Source organism: Littorina saxatilis, linkage group LG17 (genome assembly GCF_037325665.1).
Source record: "Littorina saxatilis isolate snail1 linkage group LG17, US_GU_Lsax_2.0, whole genome shotgun sequence".
In the NCBI taxonomy this organism is placed as follows: Eukaryota; Metazoa; Mollusca; class Gastropoda; order Littorinimorpha; family Littorinidae; genus Littorina; species Littorina saxatilis.
The window spans coordinates 51178546-51200842 of NC_090261.1; the positions used below are offsets into that span (position 1 = coordinate 51178546).

The following is a 22297-nucleotide window of genomic DNA, read 5'->3' on the forward strand; positions in this document are numbered from 1 at the left end:
CTACGATTTTTTTAGATGTGCTTCAAATTCGGTTTGTGTTGCTAATCACGGTCAGCGTTTGCAACCACTGGGTTACTATTTTGGTCATCAGATTACTATTGTTTACTTGACCATTACTCTTGTCAAGTTTTGGGACTAAACAGGTCTGCCCCGTATAGGCAGAAGGGTTGTCAGGGTGGAAACAAACGTTTTTTTGGAGAGAGAGAGAGAGAGAGAGAGAGAGAGAGAGAGAGAGAGAGAGAGAGAGTCTAACTTTTTCAAGAGAGAGAGAGAGAGAGAGAGAGAGAGAGAGAGAGAGAGAGAGAGAGAGAGAGAGAAACAATGACACTGACACACATTCAACTTAGAAGGTCACCGACCCGAGGCTTGAAGGCTCGTTAATAAAAGAACTCGAGTCACAAACGTACGCACTCACACACACACACAACACACACACACACACACACACACAACACACACACACACACACGCACACACAAACAACACACACACACAACACACACACACACACACACACACACACACACACACACACACCAATCAATCAATCAATCAATCAATCAATCCCACAGGTGTGAAAATAAACATTAACACAAACTTACAGTCCTCATTTGAGGTGTAAACAAAGAGGACGCTCCCTTTGCTTTATTTCTTCCGCAGGGATTTGAAAAATTACCACAACTCTGTCACAGACAGTGAGCCTTCTATTTTCAAAAAAATGTGTTCATCGGGAATATAACACATAAACAGAAGACAGTCAGAAACAGATGGCGTTGCATTTCCCCGAACTCATTTTATTTCCAACAGGAACTTCACAGGGGGCAACGACACAAACACACACACCACACACACACCTACATACAACACACACACACACACACAAGGCCTGAGACACAAGGCCGGGTCGGTAACCGCATGGTTACAGCCGACAGATGCCACTCTGTTCATTGCAAGGCTATAAACAATGATCGTTACCATTCTTGACGATCCCACCCCCCCCCCCCCCCCCACTCCCATCCCAGCTTACAGCTATGCTCGACTGCCCTAATTTGAACGCAGAAGTAGAGCATGCCTGATTCGAAAAAATGTGGGTGAAGAACAGGTGTTTGACAGAAGACCGTATTGTATTATGCAGGAGTTGTACGTGCTGACAAATCATGTATTTTACCCTGCATCAGTGTTGGCAGTGTGCAAGGGTTACACTAGAACATGCATTCTTGTGTTGAAGATGTCATTTGTGTTTTGGGATATTTAACAGGGAGACGCAAACCTCTAGGTATGCGGATCCCTCTTGTCAAAGGGAACGGAAGTCAAACCCCTGTGGTAGAGCAGGCGGTTACTGACCGGCATAAGCCTCTCTTACCTTTCCTGTCCAGGTTTAGACCTGAGGCCTGTCAATCAATAAGCAATCAGTGAGGAATATAGAGGTGTAGGTATGCCTAGGCTAGTAGCAGTGCTGTCGGAATGCTGTGCTACAGTAGGTACAAGTATGGCTTGCAAGAACCAGAGAGAGAGAGAGAGAGAGAGGGGGGGGGGGGGGGGGGGGAGACAGACAAAGAGTCTTTTATCATGGGTGTTTGAAGGTAACAGTGATACTGATATGCTCTGAACATTTCCATTCTGTTCATTGCATTAGAGAGCCAGCACATGTTCAGTTGAAAAGTACCCCTTATACCCCTTATTTTATTTTTAGTTTGACAGTAGTGGATACAGCTTGTCAAATTGTGCATGGTAGTTCTTCAAGCCAAAGATTGAATTGACGGAACAAAACACTTCGCTGTACTGTGCAGCCAACAAAACGCCTGGATATTTTTGTTTTGTTTTTATTTTTAAAATGTCTCACATCTTTTTTTTAATTCTGTGTTGCAGTGAACATGCGAGGCAAGGACCGCGTCAGCATGAACGACTTTCAGTTACTACGTGTCCTCGGCACCGGCGCTTACGGCAAAGTCTTCCTCACACGAAAGGTCACGGGTCCCGACAATGGCAAGCTCTACGCGCTGAAACAACTGAAGAAAGCGTCCATCGTTCACAAGTCCAAGACCACAGAGCATACGATCACAGAAAGACAGGTGTTGGAGTCTATACGAGACTCTCCATTCCTGGTCACTCTACATTATGCATTCCAGACAGACTCCAAGTTGAATTTAATCCTTGGTAAGAACATGAGTGTGTGTGTGTTTAGGATGGGGATGAGGGTGTGTGCATGTTTTTTCATGCTCGTTTGTTCATAAGAGAGTGTGAGAGAGTGCCGTGTGTGTGTGCAGGTGTGTGCATATGTTGTGTGTGTGTGTGTGTGTGTGAATGGGGATGAGGGTGTGTGCATGTTTTTTCATGCTCGTTTGTTCATAAGAGAGAGTGAGAGAGTACAGTGTGTGTTTGTGTGTGTGTGTGTGCGCGCGCGCAGAACGTAGCTAAATTAGCCGGCTTGTTTCCTAATTGTGCAATGTGAACTTCCTTGCCCTGCATACCCACACTGTATTCCTCGATGAACATCTCACCATCTTTCACAATTACTGTCCCACAGACTTTGTGAACGGAGGAGAGATGTTCACGCACCTGAACAACCGCGACCACTTCAAGGAACATGAGGCACGGATCTACATCGGGGAGGTGGTGCTGGCCCTGGAGACGCTGCACAAGCTGGGCATCATCTACAGAGATATCAAGCTGGAGAACATCCTGCTGGACTCCTCCGGACACATCGTGCTCACCGACTTTGGCCTCAGCAAGGAGTTCCTGCCTTCAGATAAGGTATGGTGCTGTCAGCGTGTGTTTTTGTGTGGGTGGGGGGGGTGTGTGGGTGGGTGCGTGCGTGCATGAGTGTGTGTGTGTGTCACCCTTTTACTTACCTTCCATTAAAACAATCTCAGAAAATAAGGTCTTGAAAAGGAGGGAGTCTGAAAAAGGGGGTATGTTCCGATAGGTTTTGAACGGAAAATCGGAGAAAACGTGGTCTTAAAAGGGAGGAAATCGTTAATTGGGGGGGGGGGGGGGGGGGTCTGAAAAGTGGGTTTCCACTGTATCTGCAATGCCCTGCTCAGTGTTTCATGCTGGAAGACATTTAAGTGGAACCAAAGAGTGAGGACAACCATCTCTTTTTAAATTGTGGGGGGGGGGGGGGGGGGGGGGGGGGGGGGGACAAATTAAATACACAGAGTAATGTTAGATGTTTTTGGTTAAAAAAAAAAATTCCCAGTAAAATGGAATGTGACATGCACAATTGAATTACTGGTATGCATCTACTTTTAAATTAATCAGTACAGTGGAACCCCCCTTTTAAGACCTAAAAATCTGAGAAAATCAGGAAGGAGGGAGTCTTAAAATTGGGGGTCTTAAAAGGGGGGTTCCACTGTAACCATATTCGATGTGTATTGACTTGTGTGCTTTGTTTAAATCACATGCACCAGTAGGCTTTCTGCTGAAATAATTATTATTAGCACTATAGATGTGATTTGTGTTTTGAACACACTTTTATTCAAAATACACGACATGAAGCAGTTGACAAAAATGTGATTTGACCTGTGTCTGCCTTGTTTTCAGGTCCACCGTACCTACTCATTCTGTGGCACCATAGAGTACATGGCGCCGGAGATCATCAAGAGCAACACTGGCCATGACTTCGTGAGTACTTGCTATTTTGTTTCATCCAATAGCTCCCAGCTTTGAATCATTCAGTGGCGGGGACAAGACGGTTATACCTGCATGTGCAAAACATGAGTGAAAATGCGAGTTGCAGCCCATGGACGCAGGAGAAGAAATCATTCAGAATCACTTGCATTGAAACTAATTAAGTCACTGAAAAAACTCACTCTTGGGTATATTCGGTTATCAAGACAACAACTGACTCTTTCTTGTTATTCTTTTTTATTTTTTCAACAACCCCCCCCCCCCCCCCCCCCCCCCCCCCCCCCCCCCTCCTCCCCCTCTCCCATTCCCCCTCGCTACTCCCCATACTCCCTTTCCCACGTTTCCCTTTTCCCTTTCCTTCTCCCCATCTTCTCTACCTCGCCCCTCCCCACTCCCGCTCCCCTCCAAATCTATCGCTATCATATCCTTTAACCAAAAGTTGACCCTGGAACTATTTTTGTTGACAGTCAGCAGACTGGTGGTCCCTCGGAGTTCTCTCCTACGAGCTGTTGACCGGGACGTCTCCGTTTTCCTCGGAAAACGCCCAGGAGAACACGCAGACTGAGGTGTCACGCCGAATCCTGAGGAACGAGCCCAAAATGCCCGTCTATCTCTCGGCAGAAATGAAAGATTTCATCCGCAGACTGATGGTGAAGGATCCTAGCAGACGCCTGGGAGCCAAAGGTGTTCACGAGATCAAGCGACACAAAGTGTTCAGAGTGAGTGTTAAAGTACAGTAGTTGCTGCCTGAATAGATGATGTTTGGGGCGGGGATGTAGCTCAGTCGGTAGCGCGCTGGATTTGTATCCAGTTGGCCGCTGTCAGCGTGAGTTCGTCCCCACGTTCGGCGAGAGATTTGTTTCTCAGAGTCAACTTTGTGTGCAGACTCTCCTCGGTGTCCGAACACCCCCGTGTGTACACGCAAGCACAAGACCAAGTGCGCACGAAAAAGATCCTGTAATCCATATCAGAGTTCGGTGGGTTATAGAAACACGAAAATACCCAGCATGCTTCCTCCGAAAACGGCGTATGGCTGCCTAAATGGCGGGGTAAAAAACGGTCATACACGTAAAATTCCACTCGTGCAAAAAACACGAGTGTACGTGGGAGTTTCAGCCCACGTACGCAGAAGAAGAAGAAGATGATGTTTGGAAATAACTCCTGTCAGGTTTGTATGGGTTGTACAAGAGTGAATACTCTTGCTTTAATTGAGACAAACTTTCCCGTGTGACAATAGGCCAGTCGCTAGTTTGTTTGTTTGTTTGCTTAACGCCCAGCCGACCACGAAGAGCCATATCAGGGCGGTGCTGCTTTGACATATAACGTGCGCCACACACAAGACAGAAGTCGCAGCACAGGCTTCATGTCTCACCCAGTCACATTATTCTGACACCGGACCAACCAGTCCTAGCACTAACCCCATAATGCCAGACGCCAGGCGGAGCAGCCACTAGATTGCCAATTTTAAAGTCTTAGGTATGACCCGGCCGGGGTTCGAACCCACGACCTCCCGATCACGGGGCGGACGCCTTACCACTAGGCCAACCGTACCGGTCCAGTCGCTAGTGAGGGGTTTGTGTCTGAAACACGCGGACAAGAAGCAGGTGTGGAAAGTTTGCCTCAATACTCTTTCACAACCCATAACAACCCGACTTGAGTTTTTTTTTTACAGTTTTGTCTATGCTTGTCTTATAAGGAAGGTGTGATTGTGAATGCATGAAGCTATGCCAGAAGCAGAGATTTTCACAATTTTCCCAGCAGTTGCTAGAAGAAAATGGGGGTCTGGACCAAGAAATCATAAGGGGCGTCTTATACCTAGTTTAGTGTTAGTGTCTGAACAATTCTGCAGGTAGAATTGTCTCACTCCAGGCGAATCTCTTGTAAGGTAAGGGAGATAAATGTTTGCATGGAGACTGAAATTATGAGCAGGGTGGGAAGGTCTTACTGACGGTACCTTTCTGTATTTGTCACAGTGTATCATTGAATTCAAAATCTGATTTTTTGGTTCTTATCAGTATTGAAAACACAGGAAAATGTGTGTTTCTACACAGTTTTAATTTCCAGATAGATTTTCGTTTTTAATTTGTTCTAACTGCCTGTTTCAAAATTCCACCATGCTGAGAGGATTTTCTGAGTTCAGATGTAGTTGGGTTGTTTTTCTTCTTCCATTTTGCAATGAAGTAGGATTGAGTATTTTGACGGTCACTGTGTTCGCAGGGTCTAAACTGGGATGACCTAGCCCAGAAAAAAATCCCAGCGCCTGTCAAACCAGCCATCAAGGATGACCTGGATGTCAGCAACTTCTCCGAAGATTTCACCAAGATGCCTGCTACCGAGTCCCCGGCTATCGCGCCTGAAATGGGCGATAGGCTGTTCAAGGTAAGCAGTCAAAGTCTATACATGTATGGATTAGATCAAATTGAATGTAATTTTTTAAACATTGTCTCAAAATTGAGCAAAATTTCATCCAGATTGTCTGAAAGTTAAGTAAAATTTCATCCAGACACATTTCAGATGAACTCTGCCGGTAGTAATAATATATCTGTTGTAAAGGAGTGAATACTCTTAAAAAATATGAGGCATGCTTTCCTGCAGGCCAATCACTAGCAAGCGATCTGTCTCCACATGTGGACAATCAGACGGGGTACCTGCCAGGAATCAGACCATTTATGTGTCAGATCCAAAACGTATGCCTAATACCAATGCCAGGGAACAACGCTGTATGTATTGGTTGCTGTGTGTGCAGGGCTACTCCTATGTGGCGCCATCTGTCATCTTCTCCGACAACACGTTTAGCTGCGATCTGCTGAACCCCAGCAAAGAAAATCAGCCTGACGAGTCCGTCTTCGCTACTGATATCTTCAAGGTAAGCGTGAGTTGTTTCGGTGTTTCCCATGTGTGGTGTGTTTGTGGAATGTTTGGGTGTGTGGAGCACGTTGTCCTTGCATGTCTCTGTGAGTCCATCTTATGTTCTGATCTCTTCAAGGTTCGCGTCAGTTGTTTTGGTGTTTTCCCAAGTGTGGTGTGTATGTTGAACAGACCTGGTTACTGTACGAAATTTGCGTACAATCTTACGAAATTGAAGACCGCTGTACGATTATACGCCAGACATTAAAATCATACGCGAAAAAAAACAAAAAAAATTTGTTTTTTTAAAAAATCCATCGAGAATATTCCTGTACATCACTGAAGGGGTTTTTGTGTGAAGATGGAACATGACTACCTTAATTATGGGGTTCTTCAGGAGTTAAAAATATAAGTCTGAAGAGGACTGTGTGAGCCTAGAAAGCAATGTGTAAAGAGGACTGTATGAGACCAGAAAATACTGACCAGTGCAGTGACAGAAATGAAGGGCTGACTCAATACTGCTGACAGCAGCTGATGCAAATTTTCCTCAGAGGTCAAAAATAAAAATTATGTTTTTCTATCATTCGTTTTGTGTCACATTTTCAAATATCTAATAGTATAATTATGGGGTTTTTTTTCAACAAAAAGTTTTAATTTACTTTCAGCACAAATTCTTTCTTACATGTATTTACAGTCTTTAAATAATGGGGTTTGAGGGGGGAATAAAGCACAGTGTGTACCGCGAGAATGTACGAATTGTACACCTTAAAATTCTGATTGTACACATTTTTAACCTCATTTGTACACCAGGAAATTTTAGTGGTAATCAGGTCTGGTTGAATGTTTGGGGTTGTCCTTGTCTTTGTGAGTCCATCTTCTGATTTGATCCCTTCAGTTTTACCCGAGTTGGTTTAGTATTTCTCTGTGTATATCAGGCCTGGGAATGATACGCCTTTCGTCGTAAATACGACGAACTCCTTTTCCAATTGTGTAAGAAAAGAGTGTGCCCTTAAAAATGCTTAAAATGCAACATTTTCCCGTCAGTACGCCCAAATCATTTTTACTCATTCCCAGGCCTGGTATAAGGGTGTATGGCGTGTTTCTGTGTCTGCATGTGTCTCTATGTCTGTGCGTATCAGTGTGCATGCTCAGGAAATAATAATAATAATAATAATAACGATTACTTATATAGCGCGTAAACCTCGTGGTGACGAGCCCAGAGCGCTTTACACTTACACAATCATAATACAAACAAGGAAAGAGAACTAAATCCGAATAAATTCAAACATGGTCACACACACCCACACACGCACGCACACACACACACACACACACACACACACACACACACACACACACACACACACACACACACACACACACACACACACACACACACACACACACACACACACACACACACACACACACACACACACACACACACAATCTTTGTTTCGTCATTGTCAATGTTCAGGTAACCCGCAATGTCATTCCATGTACGCATACGTTATTCTAGTACAACACACACAGGCACATACACATCCTCATGAACGCCACACTTTAGTAGATAATACACGTGGCAGCGCCGATGACTCACCGATCATGGGATCTCCCTCAGAGGTCTAACTTAAACATGGACAAGCAGAACTAGGTGTCAACATCTAATGTCACTGTATCTGCTAACATGATGAAAGCATACTAGTTGATAACAAAACAAGGGCAATGTCTGTACACTTCTGGTCCAAAGGGAGCCATGTCATCACAGAAAACACTCCACATGAAAGGAGCTGATGAATAAAAATAATGTTCTATCAGAAACAAAGAAAGGTTAGATTATGGAAAGACTTTATAAGGTCTTCCTTAATTGAGCCTGAAGTTGACTTCACAATGACTGCGAAGTCTTTTTACTGACAATTCAGTGCCGAAGCTTCAGGCAGCTAGCTTTGTTAAGTGGGCTTCCCCCAAATAATATCAGGCTTAACAAAATGAAACGAACCCTGTCAATCTTTGAAGTGAAAAAAAAACAGACAGATAATAATGAAAGGATGAACACCTAGAATTTATTGTGAAGTAAAATACTTTCACTTTTTCAAAATAACTCTTCTTTCTTTTCAGAACTCTCCGTTCTTCCAGAAATACGACATGGACCATAAAATCCCGGCGCTCGGGGACGGGTCGTTCTCCATCTGCAGGAAGTGCGTCAACAAGCTGACGGGCATCGCGTACGCCGTGAAAATCATCAGCATTCACAAAAACAACTACAGCCAGGAGGTGCACATGTTGGCCCGGTGTCAGGACCATCCCAACATCGTCGGCCTGGTGGAGTGCTTATCTGACGAAGTAAGAACTATCTTCTTCTTCTCCTGCGTTTGTTGGCTGAAACTCCGACGTACACTCGTTTTTTTTTTTGCACGAGTGGATTTTTACGTGTATGACCGGTTTTACCCCACCATTTAGGCAGCCATATGCTGCTTTCAGAGGAATAAAAACAATCAAGGCCTTCCTTAATTAACTAAGCCTGAAGTTGACTTTCTGGAGGCTTTGCAAAGTCTTTTGACAGAAAATTCAATGCCGAAGCTTGCTGCAGTGAGCTTGGTGAAGTAGACTTTGTGATGTCAACTTTGCCCAATTCATTCCAGGCTTTAGCATTGTGTGAGACATTCAGATGATGAACAGGATAATTATGCTGTTTGGATTGTGCAATTGTTACTTCACTCGCAGGAATCATTGGCACGTTTTGAGTCTGGCTTATTTTGTGGTTATCTTGTTCATGTTTCAGCACTCAAAATTATTGAATTTAACTTGGACAAGGGTGTTATCTCGGTCAATCAACTTCTATCTTAATTCTTGCCACAGTCATATCAACTTCTGTGTTTATGTCATTACTATCAAATCAACTTCTATGTGCTTGTCATTACTGTCAAATCAGCTTTCATGTTCTTTTTGTTTCAACTACATGTGTATGTTCCAATGAAAACATAAGAGTGTTGTTACGGTCAAATCAATTAACTTTTTCATTCCTGTAGTTTCTGTCTCACATGTATGTTGTAATAAAGTGGGTTGTTTTGGTCAAATCAATGAATGTTTTTGTTCATGTCATTTCAGTATCACGTGTACCTGGTGATGGAGCTGTTGGAGGGGGGAGAACTGCTGATGCGTATCAAGCAGCGCAAATTCTTCACAGAGATCGAGGCCAGCGACATCATGAACAAGCTGGTGCGAGCTGTCGACTTCATGCACACCAGAGGGGTCGTGCACCGCGACCTCAAACCTGAGGTGAGTGCTGTCTTTGTTTGGGGGGGGGGGGGGGGGGGGGTGTGTGTGTTGAGAGATGTATTCTTCTTTTCACCTGTTCTTTGCTTGTAACCAAAAGTCATGGGTGTCGCACTCTTTCTCTTTTTTTCTTCTTCTTTGTATCTCTACACATCTGAAATTCTGAGAGTCATTTTCGACACCCTTGAATCCTGTTGAATTTGGGCAAATCTGCAAGTTCCCCTATAAATGTGGAAATATTTTCTCAAAATCTCAAAATCTCTTAGATTTATGCTTAATTTTGCTGCAGGTACCATTTATCAGTTGTTACCAATGTTCAATTTTTTTAACTTGCTTTTTACATTTAGTCAAGTTTTGACTAAATGTTTTAACATAGGGGAATCGAGACGAGGGTCGTGGTGTATGTGTGTGTGTGTGTGTGTGTGTCTGTGCGTGTGTGTAGAGCGATTGTGTCTGTGCGTGTGTGTGTGTAGAGCGATTCAGACCAAACTACTGGACCGATCTTTATGAAATTTGACATGAGAGTTCCTGGGAATGATATCCCCGGAGGTTTTTTTCTTTTTTTCGATAAATACTTTTGATGACGTCATATCCGGCTTTTTGTAAAAGGTGAGGCGGCACTGTCACACCCTCATTTTTCAATCAAATTGATTGAAATTTTTGTAAAGCAATCTTCGACGAAGGCCGGACTTCGGTATTGCATTTCAGCTTGGTGGCTTACAAATTAATTAATGACTTTGGTCATTAAAAATCTGAAAATTGTAATACATTTTTTTATTATATAAAACGTTCCAAATTTACGTTTATCTTATTCTACATCATTTCCTGATTCCAAAAACATATACATATGTTATATTTGGATTAAAAACAAGCACTGAAAATTAAAAATATAAAAATTATGATTAAAATTAGATTTCCGAAATCGATTTAAAAACAATTTCATCTTATTCCTTGTCGGTTCCTGATTCCAAAAACATATAGATATGATATGTTTGGATTAAAAACACGCTCACAAAGTTAAAACGAAGAGAGGTACAGTTGTTTCTAAGAGCACATTTATAAGTTTATCTTGTTGTGCTCCCTTAATTACAACTTTCAATTAAGGCTTTGTATTTATGCAACTGAATAAAAAAAACTGTTTAAAAAAAAATATATATAAAAAGGTACAGAAAAGCGTTCTATGCAGCACAGCGAAACCACTATACTACCGCGCTGAACAGGCTCGTCAGTTTCACTCCGTTATGCACAAGCGGCGGACTACGGTCCTTGTGAAAAAATGCAGTGCGTTCAGTTTCATTCTGTGAGTTCCACAGCTTGACTAAATGTAGTAATTTCGCCTTACGCGACTTGTTCTTCATTACAGAACCTGATCTTTGAGAGCAAGAAGGAGGGGGCGGAGATCAAGGTGGTGGACTTTGGCTTTGCTACCTTGCTGCCGGAGAGCCAGATGCTCAAGACGCCCTGTTTCTCCCTCCCCTACTCCGCCCCGGAGGTGCTGAGTCAGCTACGGCACATCAGCGCTGCCCGGGGCGGCATCAACTCTTCTGGTTATGATGCTTCTTGTGATCTCTGGAGTCTTGGAGTCATTCTGGTTAGTTCGCTTTCTGGATTGAGGGTTCTTTTTGTGAGTTGGTGGTGTGTGTGAATGTGGTTGTGGTTGTGGTATGGGGGTGGGGATGGTCGGGGGGGAGGTGCGGGAGGGAGTAAGAGGGTAGATAAAAGCTAAAAAAACCAAATACTTTAAGAGGTTGGTTGGTTTTTACATTTAGTCAAGTTTTGACTAAATGTTTTAACAAAGAGGGGGAATCGAGACGAGGGTCGTGGTGTATGTGTGTGTGTGTGTGTGTCTGTCTGTCTGTGCGTGTGTGTGTGTAGAGCGATTCAGACCAAACTACTGGACTGATCTTTATGACATTTTACATGAGAGTTCCTGGGAATGATATCCCCGGACGTTTTTTTCTTTTTTTCGATATATACCTTTGATGACGTCATATCCGGCTTTTTGTAAAAGTTGAGGCGGCACTGTCACACCCTCATTTTTCAATTGGATTGGATGTATTGGATTGGATAAGATTTATAGTCCAGTGAGGTTACCCTCATGGAAATTCGGGCTGCTTTCTCCCTGGGGAAAGCGAGCTGCCATACAGTATACAGCGCTTCCCTTTTTTTATTTATTTTTTCCTGCATGCATGTTTTCATGTTTCTTAGCCCTGAGACTTAATGCCCTGTGAGATGGAATTTTTTACTTTATTCCAAGTCCCACGGGTATTTGATGGACATTTTTATCTATGCCTATACAATTTTGCCAGGAAAGACCCTTTTTGTCAATCGTGGGATCTTTAACGTGCACACCCCAATGTAGTGTACACGAAGGGACCTCGGTTTTTCGTCTCATCCGAAAGACTAGCACTTGAACCCACCACCTAGGTTAGGAAAGGGGGGAGAAAATTGCGGCCTGACCCAGGCCTGAACACGCAACCTCTCGCTTCCGAGCGCAAGTGCGTTACCACTCGGCCACCTAGTCAAATTGATTGAAATTTTGGCCAAGCAATCTTCGACGAAGGCCGGTCATGAACAGGTTGATGACGCGACTTTACGGACCAATCGTTTTGTCACGAGAGTTGATTTGCGTCATCGGCTCCGCGGCGCGAAAATTTGCCTTGTGTCGTTTGCTTCGTCAGATCCCCCGCAGAGCGAAATTCCAACTTTGTAGCAAAAAAGTACGTCATACGTTTTTTACAAAAAGGTCATAAAACTGGATGAACAGAGTTCTGTTTGATTGAAATGGATGTTACTAAGTGTTTTTGGAAGTGTATTTTGATAGTTCGGACTAAGTCTTCTGGCACTTTTTAATCGAAAAGGAGAAAATCTGATCGGTCGGATTTAGATACCCAGTTTTTGATAGGGTATCTAAATCCGACCACCTCGCAGAGAATGTAAAACGCTGTACAAAATCCCTTTAAAATCATTGATTGTTAACGTTTGTGACTTGAAAAATCGTTTGAACACGGGAAGGTATCAGATTGTGTATTTATAATGTCCAGTGAATCTTGTTTTGATAAAGTAAAAGCCGCAACCACTCCATCCACTTCATGACAGGTGCGCGCGCTCTTGTCTTGCTAAACTGATGAATCGACACCAACATCGCAAGTGCGTGGATAGGCGCTTGTCAGTGTTTGCGAGCATGTAAGCCTCAGTAATAGTAATAGAGTGTTTCGCTCAACGAAAGTCACGAAGTTGTGTGTTTGTGTGTGTAGTGTGTGCGTTTCCGTGCGTGTTAGTGTGTGTGTGTGCCCACGCTGGGTGTAAGAGAAAATTGACAGAATCGTATTTAGCCTTTATCACATGACCTTGATTCATATAGATAGATCTAGGAACAAGCAATATTTGTTGGGATGACAGAAAAAGGACAGAAGAGATTTGATATTCACAAACACCTCATCCTGGACGATCATTACTCCAACTACACGATCAAAACAAGCCGGAGAGAAACATTACGTTTACTGTCATTTACTTCCGAGTAGATTTCGGTCGGATTTAGATACCCCCCGGTCGGATTTAGGTTCCCACACATACCTCCAATATTTACCGACAAACGCTTCTTTAATAACGTAAAGTAACGACACGGGCACCTATTTAAAACAAGAATTGCGTAAGGAAAACGCCGGTCTTACCAGACAAGACGTACTTGCTAAACTTTAGGATTTAGAGCCTTGAGAATAAAACAATGATCTCAATCGGGTCGGAATTAGATACCCTTACCCTATTTGAGAGCGATGCAAGTTTGTTTCCAGCATTAAGAGAGGGAAAAGTGAGAGAGAGACAGAAAGATTCAGTGAACTTACTAAACGCATCCTTCTTTATTTTCTGTAACAGTACACCATGCTGTCAGGCCGCGCTCCATTCCAGGACCAGGGGCAGGAAGAGACAGCGGACAACATCATGAAGAAGATCTGCGGCGGCAAGTTCATCCTGTCGGGCCCTGAGTGGCAGGCGGTGTCCGACAGCGCCAAGCACCTGATCCAGGGCCTGCTGACCGTCGAGCCATCCAAGCGTTTTGGGATGGTGGAGTTGCTAAAACACCCCTGGCTGAAGAAAGCATCCCTGGTGGCGCAGACCCCGCTCCGTACGCCAGGCGTACTGTCGACGTGCAGCGCCACCGTCAACTCCCAGCTGAGCGCCACATGGGAAGCCTTCAACCTGGCTACCAAGCAGGGGCTGAGACTGCTGGACGTGTCCTCCGCTCCCTTAGCCAAGCGACGCAGGCTGAAGAAAAACTCTATGGACAATCGCAGCTCCTCCTCAGACTCCAACCACTCAGGATCCACTGGATCGTCAGGGGGTGTAGCTCAGTCCCCCGTGCATCGGTCGCCTGTAAGGACTTTCTCGAACACCTCGATCGCGTCGTCTGGCTCGGGTGCCAGCACGGGGTTCATGCCCAGTAGGGCGTCCCCCTACCAGCGTAATGTGGACATCGGGGTTTCCCCTCTGGCCACTTCCGCGCCCGTCGCCGCTGACACACATGTGGTGAACGAGACGTGTCTGGCGGCCAGCGTGGAGGTGATAGACTCGCAGGACTCCGACATGCCCGTCATTCCCTCCACCTCCTCCAGCGTAGACGCTCCCCCCAGTGAGCTGTCTAGCCCCCCGCACGGCACCAAGAGAAAACTCGACATGACATTCAATGAAGAAGAGGATGAGGATGAAGAGGAGGAGGAGGAGGAGGAGGAGGATGATGATGATGACTGTGTGATTACGGGCAGCTCCAATCTGTTTGTATCGCAAGACAGCCCCACCAACAATAACAAGCGTGTGAAAGTTTTGCGAAATAGCACGGACACAATTGTTATCGATGACTGATGTGATGTGATAACGTACTTGGGTGTGTGAGAAAAGCTTCAAGTGGAGGACGTCTGTGAGTGTGTGTGCGTTCATGAGGAGTTTTCAGAACATACCATTGCGGATTGTGATGTATCGTACAGAAGTCTGTACTTGCAAATATCGACTTTGGCTGGGAAACTACTGAAGTAGCCAGCAGTAGTGAACAAGCTGCAGTAGTGAACAAGCTGCAGTAGTGAACAAGCTGCAGTACTGAACAAGCTGCAGTACTGAACAAGCTGCAGTACTGAACAAGCTGCAGTACTGAACAAGCTGCTTCATAGTCACTGACAAACCATAATTGAGATTATGGCAGCTCAAGCGTCCGCTTCCTGTGAAAAAATTAAAATACCAGAAAGAACCGTATCTGTTCTCAGCACTGAGAAATGCCTGTGGTGTCTAGCTCAAGCGTCCGCTTCCTGTGAAAAAATTAAAATACCAGAAAGAACCGTCGCTGTTCTCAGCACTGAGAAATGCCTGTGATGTCGTGTGTTTTTTCCAACACACCTCTGTGTCACCTTAAGATACAGTGTGTGAATTCCTTTGGGAAGAATCAACAGATGCGGACGTTATAGACATGTTACTCTGATACCTCTGATTCCCTGAATTGGCCAACTTTCACATGTGGACAGATGCCAAATGTTTACTGTGAGGAATCGTTTAGATACCTTGCGCTGTTCATGACGAACTAAATGCATTAGGGTGAGTTCTGTCTCCCAAGGTTAAGTTTTGTCTTGCTTGAAGTAGAGGGATTGCACTAGACAGGCATTACAAAGTCAGAGCGATTTCTGTGGAAAATGGACAGAGAAGTGAACTGAAAGGAGGAATGGCAGGACAGGACAGGACAGCCAGACTGTCATAGAGGCGTGCAGGGCAGGACAGGACAGGACAGGACAGGACAGCCAGACTGTCATAGAGGCGTGCAGGGCAAAGTTATTTCTCTCTTCTTAGACCCACAAAAAAGATAAGGTCTGAAAATAGAAAGAGTGCAGGTGCTTTAAAAGGGGGGATTATGTTTGTTTAAATACATCTATCTATCTATATCTATATACGGCTTGTGTGTGTCTGTCTGTCTGTCTGTCTGTCACTTCGCGATGCACGGCCAAAGTTCTCGATGGATCTGCTTCAAATTTGGTGGGCACATTCAGGTAGACCCCGGACACAATCTGGTCGATGAAAATTTTCAACACGTGCTCTAAGCGCGGCGCGGTGAACGTATTTTGGTTTTTCTGTAGATCCATTCCCAGTAACTCTTCCTTATCTTCTCCAGTGTTTTGCGCGTTTATCTCCCTTCCTTCGTGTGGCGTCAATCACGTCAACACGTGCTCTAAGCCGGCGAACCGCCACGCTGCATACTCCGTCTCGCGATCCACCCGGCGAAGCAGGTAATCATCTAGTCAGATAATATGTTTATTGTTAGGTGTCAGTGCGTTTCTCTGTTTGTATAAGAACCGGTTCTAAAAAAATATAAAAAAATTAAAAAATGTTACAAAAAAATATAAAAATTAAAAAAAAGTACCGGTTCTATCTTGAGTTGAACAACCGGAAACTTGTACCAAGTACAATGTAGGTGAATTTGATAAAGAGACAGATTCTGAGTTTGAAAAATAGTGAAGAGTTCTCAGACTGCTAAGACTGTATGATGGGCAATTAATTATCAGTTTAAATACATTCTGACTTGAACAATCGCTAGCTTTTAGAACGTACAATTATACGGGCAGTATGGGTGACTGGCCTGAACAACTTTCATTGATTCGGTCGGCGCTCAAAGATATATCTCGACATCACCCCAAGGAAAATAACCCTGGGATGGAGAGAGATAGTGAATTCTCAGGCAAATGTGTGTAATAGCATTCAACGTGTGACAAAGAAAACAAAGACTGTGACAAAGAAAACAAAGAAAAGACTTAAAGCATTCCATTTTGCCAAGATGATCTGATGGAAGGACTGAATGATGATGGCAGTTTATTCAATGATTCATTTTATGGAAGGATCGGATTAGGAAATTGCAACAAGAACAACTGAACTTGCTGAATTGCGAAGGATTTCTACGTGTCAAAAGTGAAAGCAGTGGAAATCAGATAATATGATATGTTCAGTTTTGATGTGTACTGAAAGAATCTTTGTCTGGAGAAAAACAATATTTTCAGTTGGAGAATGAAGAATGCAGTGTGTAAATCTTGGTGTACGATTAACATATCCTTGTGTAAATACATGACGTGCATGATTGATTGAAACAAAGATAAACTTTGTAGGTTTGGTCAGATAAGAGAAAAAAAGTATGTACTCTATCTTATATTTTTCTTTCTTATCATTCTGTATTTTCAGCTTTGTAGCTTAATCAGAGTGAATAGTATTTTGAAAAATAAAGACTCATATCATATCTGCCTGTCACAATCAGAGAGGCTGCACTCACGAAAAGGCACTGTCTTCTGTAAAATACCCAGCAGAAGAAAAGAACGGCTGGCATCAATTTTTTTAAAGTCATTGAAAGTATAAATTGTGAACTTGAGTTTCTCTCTTGTGAATATATATACAACATATTTGGCAGCAATTTCTTAAACAAACAGCACTCTCATTTTCATATATTTGCTATGAACGTCTTTCTGACTGGCAGAACTTATATTCTATGAATTGTTATGCCTTTCACTGACTTTTTAAAAAATGGAAATACTTGTAGTGCATGGACAAATTTGTAAAAGGAAGGTGTTTGTTGTACTTGAAGTAACTGGCATAAAGTGGGCTACATGATGTACTTTTTCCATGATTGTAAATACACATTCTTTTTGCTTTATATTACTATTAGAAGCAGAGAACTAGTCAAATAATTTGTCTCATTGCTTGTAAAACCAAGTATAATTCTTTGCTTAAAAGCACATCCATGTTGTCATTTAGTTGCGTACAGCCAGGCTGGCACCTTAAAGTTGAATACTTTTTGTCCCTAGTTGTGTCTTACCGCCCCTATTTTGACCATACAACACAATAATTGATGAACACCATTGAGCATAAAGAACGCTGTACCCTCACTGCCTTGAAAATGATGCCAAGTGATTTGTGTGTGAGTAACATTAATTTGCGACTGATTGGAATGAACTGAGTCTTTTTAAGTCAAATGAGGATTTATGAGTGATGGGACTCATTTTTGTTTGTGGCCCAAGCCTGTTCCAGTCTCTTTTTTAATCTGTACATATGTTCTGAAAAAAACAAAAACCTTCATTGTCATCAAAGGTTTTGAAAATCATGTTGGTCTTCTTTTCTAAATTTCTCTGCAGAAAGATATTTACATTGTAAACATGGAAACATAGTTAAAAACAAACAAACATGGAAACATCAAGTTTTAAAGTTAACAATGATTAGATATGATTCAATAAAATAATTACGCAAAAATTTGTTTACTCAAGATCTACAATTTTAAATCATGAAAATAATCATGTGCGTGTTTTGATAAGCCAAGTTCTTTTGGAGGGTGTTTACATGCATTTGGTATTTAAAATGAAGTTAGTTAATGATAATTATCTCGCCCACTCCCTACCCCCACCGTTTTCATCTCTTTCCCCGACTACCTTTGCCCTTTTACTTTCCTTTGCTCAATATTTTTTCTTCCCTTCGTCGGTCTTGATTGAAATGAGTTATAATATTTGTATATATGTTACTCAAAGATGATGACATTTTATGGTTGATGATTTTACAAGAGAGGAACCCCAAAAGAAGCATGCCATTTGTATGATTTATTTATTAGCATAATGACATCAGAATGGTATAAGGAGGAAGAAAGTCGGAGATTCCTATTGTGATATTACTTAACATTTGAGAATAGATTTAACACAGTGAAGACATATTTTGTCTACATCCATTATGTTCTTGAGATATCGGAATCTTTTCAGTTTTTAGGGAATCTTAATTCTTTTGTTTGCCAGAATGAAGGAACTAGCTGCTGTAGATAGTCAGTATGTATCAAGCATGATCTGAGTGCAATATCATTTCTGTTCTAACTTATTTATCTGGTCTTGGTCGATGAATGCGTTTTCCTGAGGAAATATTTCAGTATTGTGTGTCAGCTGTGACAACGCTCCTTGCTTTGTGGGTGCTGTGGCTGTGCATTATTTGTACGCTAAAGAAAAACAAAGAAACGCCATCAGCAAAGCCCTACTCACCCCTCACCCCCACCCATACCCAAACCCCCCTCCCCCCCCCCCCAACCCACCACCCCTTACAAGTAGTGGTGAGTTGTAGTGCAACAGGAAAGGTTAAACGATTAGTTTTACATAAAGGAGTTATGAAACTCTTCTCTACAGCAGAATATGTTAGTTGATTCTTCCGTTTGTGAAAAGGGCTATAGATTAATTATATCGGTTTATTCTTTCTTTATTTGTTTCTTTTGGGAAAGAGGATAACTCTCGGAACATAATTCAGTGTGTACAAACATGAACTTCCTGTGTCAGTTCTGTGATGAAATGTATTTCTCTCTGTGATGCTTGTGATCTCTGCTTTTGTTCAGCACACTACTATGGCCTTGTGAATTAGTTCTTCTCTTAGTCACGACATTCGTCAACTACAACCAAGGAGGATGAATGTTATAGTTTTTTTCTGGTGGCGCTAACGAGTCATGGCAGCATAATCATAACAGTCTGTTTGTAATACAGGCAAAATAAGAAAAACATGTCTTTGATTGTCAAGAAAAAAAATACAAGTACATGTACCTGTACCTTATCATATGTGTCGTGCAAATGTTGCATCCCTGTCAGGGCAAAGTGGGGGTATATCTTCCAGATAAGCAAATTGATGTGATTTTGTGGATTGAATGGTTGAAGGTAGCAGAAGAAAATGTGGGATTTGAATGTGGTTTTATGGGTTAATTTTTCATACTCCCAGTCAGGGGTATATTCAGACGTGCTTTGTTGTGAATATAAAATGTTTGAGAAGAAGAAGAAAAAAAGAAGAGATGGATACATGTATTAACTATGACAGAAAGATGGAAAAAGATGGAAGTGATGTTACCTGGTCCTGTTACTCATGCATTTTGTTAGATCTTCAATCTGTTGGTTGCAGTGATAATTGGATAATCCTGGTGTTATTATTTTGCATGGTTGACCTTGTCATTTAGAATGTTTGCATTATATACACTGTGGTCAAGAAAGAAAATCCCCCCGCGGGTTAGGGGGAAGGATTTACCCCTCCCTGGTCCCCCCGCGGGTTAGGGGGAAGAATTTACCCGATGCTCCCCAGCATGTCGTAAGAGGCGACTAACGGATTCTGTTTCTCTTTTTACCCTTAAGTGTTTCTTGTATAGAATATAGTCAATTTTTGTAAAGATTTTAGTCAAGCAGTATGTAAGAAATGTTAAGTCCTTTGTACTGGAATATAACCTTCGTGGTTGAAAACGACGTTAAACACCAAATAAAGAAAGAAAGAAAGATTGTACTGGAAACTTGCATTCTCCCAGTAAGGTAATACATTGTACTACGTTGCAAGCCCCTGGAGCAAATTTTTGATTAGTGCTTTTGTGAACAAGAAACAATTGACAAGTGGCTCTATCCCCTCTCCCCCCTTTCCCCGTCGCGATATAACCTTCGTGGTTGAAAACGACGTTAAACACCAAATAAAGAAAGAAAGAACAAGAAAGAAAAACACCTACAGACAAATTCTTATCAGCACCTGCAGTCCTGTACCATGCCTAACCGGTTATTGCAAAATTAGGCATACTTGTTTACAGATGCTTTTTGTACTGAAAGAATAATGCCTTATGCCTCCCCTTTTCTCTGAAGTTTGTTTACTTTTGTAGTTAGTTATTTTTTGCTACAGAATTACTACTGCTAAAAGAAGAAGACGAGAATAGAGAGAGAGAGAAATGAACAACAACACTTTGTGCATTGGTCACTTTCAGGCAAAGCGTACGGGCATGGTTTGGGTTGTTAATGAAAGCTTTGCTTGTAGTCCATGTACTTATAATGATCTGTTATTTGATGCACATAATTATCTTCTTCATACTACAGTGCTGTCACTTTGCTGTGTAAATATTCATCGCCTTGCACAAAAAAGATCATCTTTCCAAACATGACATAATAAACTTGGCCAAAAAATTATTGCAACAAATTTCAAACCCAAATTAAAGCATTAATTCCTGTGTCATTTAATTAAAACTGTATATGCCAGTTAAGACCGTTCACTTAACCTTCAGGATCACCTTTTGGATTACATATTTCTTTTACAGGGATCACGTGACCGCCGCTCAAGAAAGGGTACCCTCAAAATCGACCAGACAAAAACGGAAGAGCCGAATGAAAAATTGACAAGAAATCACAATAGGCAAATCTTTGCAACTTTAACATACGAGAAGAAAGTCAAACCAATTATCTACCCTGAACAGATTGTTTTGTTTTGCTACCTTGCGTATTTCGCATGCTATGCTATTCCTACCCCCCGCGGGTTAGGGGGAAGAATTTACCCGATGCTCCCCAGCATGTCGTAAGAGGCGACTAACGGATTCTGTTTCTTCTTTTACCCTTGTTAAGTGTTTCTTGTATAGAATATAGTCAATGTTTGTAAAGATTTTAGTCAAGCAGTATGTAAGAAATGTTAAGTCCTTTGTACTGGAAACTTGCATTCTCCCAGTAAGGTAATATATTGTACTGCGTTGCAAGCCCCTGGAGCAATTTTTTGATTAGTGCTTTTGTGAACAAGAAACAATTAACAAGTGGCTCTATCCCATCTTCCCCCCCTTTCCCCGTCGCGATATAACCTTTGTGGTTGAAAACGACGTTAAACACCAAATAAAGAAAGAATGCTATTCCTACTGATGCAGGTGTCGATCGCAAAAGCGGTCAAAAATGGAACGTTTCACATCAATTTTTATGGGTATCATGTCAAAAAGCGCTACATTTTAGCAATGACTTGGTGGATTTCTTTGTCAATTTTTCATACGGCTCTTCCGTTTTTGTCTGGTCGTTTTTGAGGGTACCCTTACTTGAGTGGCGGTCACGTGATCCCTGTACAAGAAATATTTAATCCAAAAGGTGATCCTGGAGGTTAAGTGAACGGTTTTAACTGGCATATGACTAAGTGCCAAAAGGTGCTCACAGAACAGAAGACGACTTTGTTTTACAATAAAAATGTTTCTAAAATTGTGTGTCTGCTGAAAATTGGTGTGTGTGTGGATGAATGTGCGAAGAGATAGTGGACATAATTTCGTGTGTCTGACTTGAACGGTTTTGAAGTTATCTTTGTTTAAAGTCAAAAATAACGCCAAAACCGGCCATCTGAAAAAGGACATCGTGATACCTCGTGTTTTGAATATGCCACAGAAAAATAACAAGAAGCACAAATGAATTGCATTTAGTTTGATTGAATGCCTGAAACATCGCTTTACAGACGAGACCAAACGTCAAATCTAAATCTCGAGAGAATTTTTTTTTTTCGATAACCGAATTTTAAGGTGTCGCACGCAAGATGATTCGTCATCACGGCATACATTTTTCAATCGCAGATATTTACTAAATTTCTTTTTCAAAAACTCTGGAATTGATGTCGACACGTCAAGCGATAACGGTGTATCAAACTGCTGTCTTTCAAGTAATCCAGCAAAGACTGCAGAACTTTTGAACAGCATTTTTGAAAACGATTTAAAAATTTCGTCATATCTTGCGTGCGACAAAATGTTCGGTAATTA

General features: G+C 42.2%; 1 protein-coding gene and 1 long non-coding RNA gene across 4 annotated transcripts in view; one reads left to right on the plus strand and one right to left on the minus strand.

Annotated features, from left to right (window-relative positions):
• Positions 1 to 18822, plus strand: part of LOC138953809 (ribosomal protein S6 kinase alpha-5-like) — a 103357-nt gene extending 84535 nt beyond the window's left edge. For all 3 annotated transcript variants that reach the window (XM_070325745.1, XM_070325744.1, XM_070325746.1), the window contains exons 2-11: positions 1870 to 2157; positions 2528 to 2754; positions 3544 to 3624; positions 4098 to 4349; positions 5848 to 6009; positions 6377 to 6496; positions 8596 to 8820; positions 9586 to 9756; positions 11117 to 11344; positions 13630 to 18822. In XM_070325745.1, the coding sequence (XP_070181846.1) occupies positions 1870 to 2157; positions 2528 to 2754; positions 3544 to 3624; positions 4098 to 4349; positions 5848 to 6009; positions 6377 to 6496; positions 8596 to 8820; positions 9586 to 9756; positions 11117 to 11344; positions 13630 to 14613 (2738 nt within the window). In that variant the 3' untranslated portion in view covers positions 14614 to 18822. The remainder of the gene's footprint in view (positions 1 to 1869; positions 2158 to 2527; positions 2755 to 3543; positions 3625 to 4097; positions 4350 to 5847; positions 6010 to 6376; positions 6497 to 8595; positions 8821 to 9585; positions 9757 to 11116; positions 11345 to 13629) is intronic.
• A 992-nt stretch (positions 18823 to 19814) lies between these two features.
• LOC138953820 (uncharacterized) lies at positions 19815 to 20329 on the minus strand. The gene is made up of 2 exons (XR_011451618.1): positions 20200 to 20329; positions 19815 to 19997 (listed from the first exon to the last, which is right to left on the minus strand). It is a non-coding gene; the product is annotated as an uncharacterized lncRNA (long non-coding RNA).
• Between the last annotated feature and the right edge of the window lie 1968 nt (positions 20330 to 22297).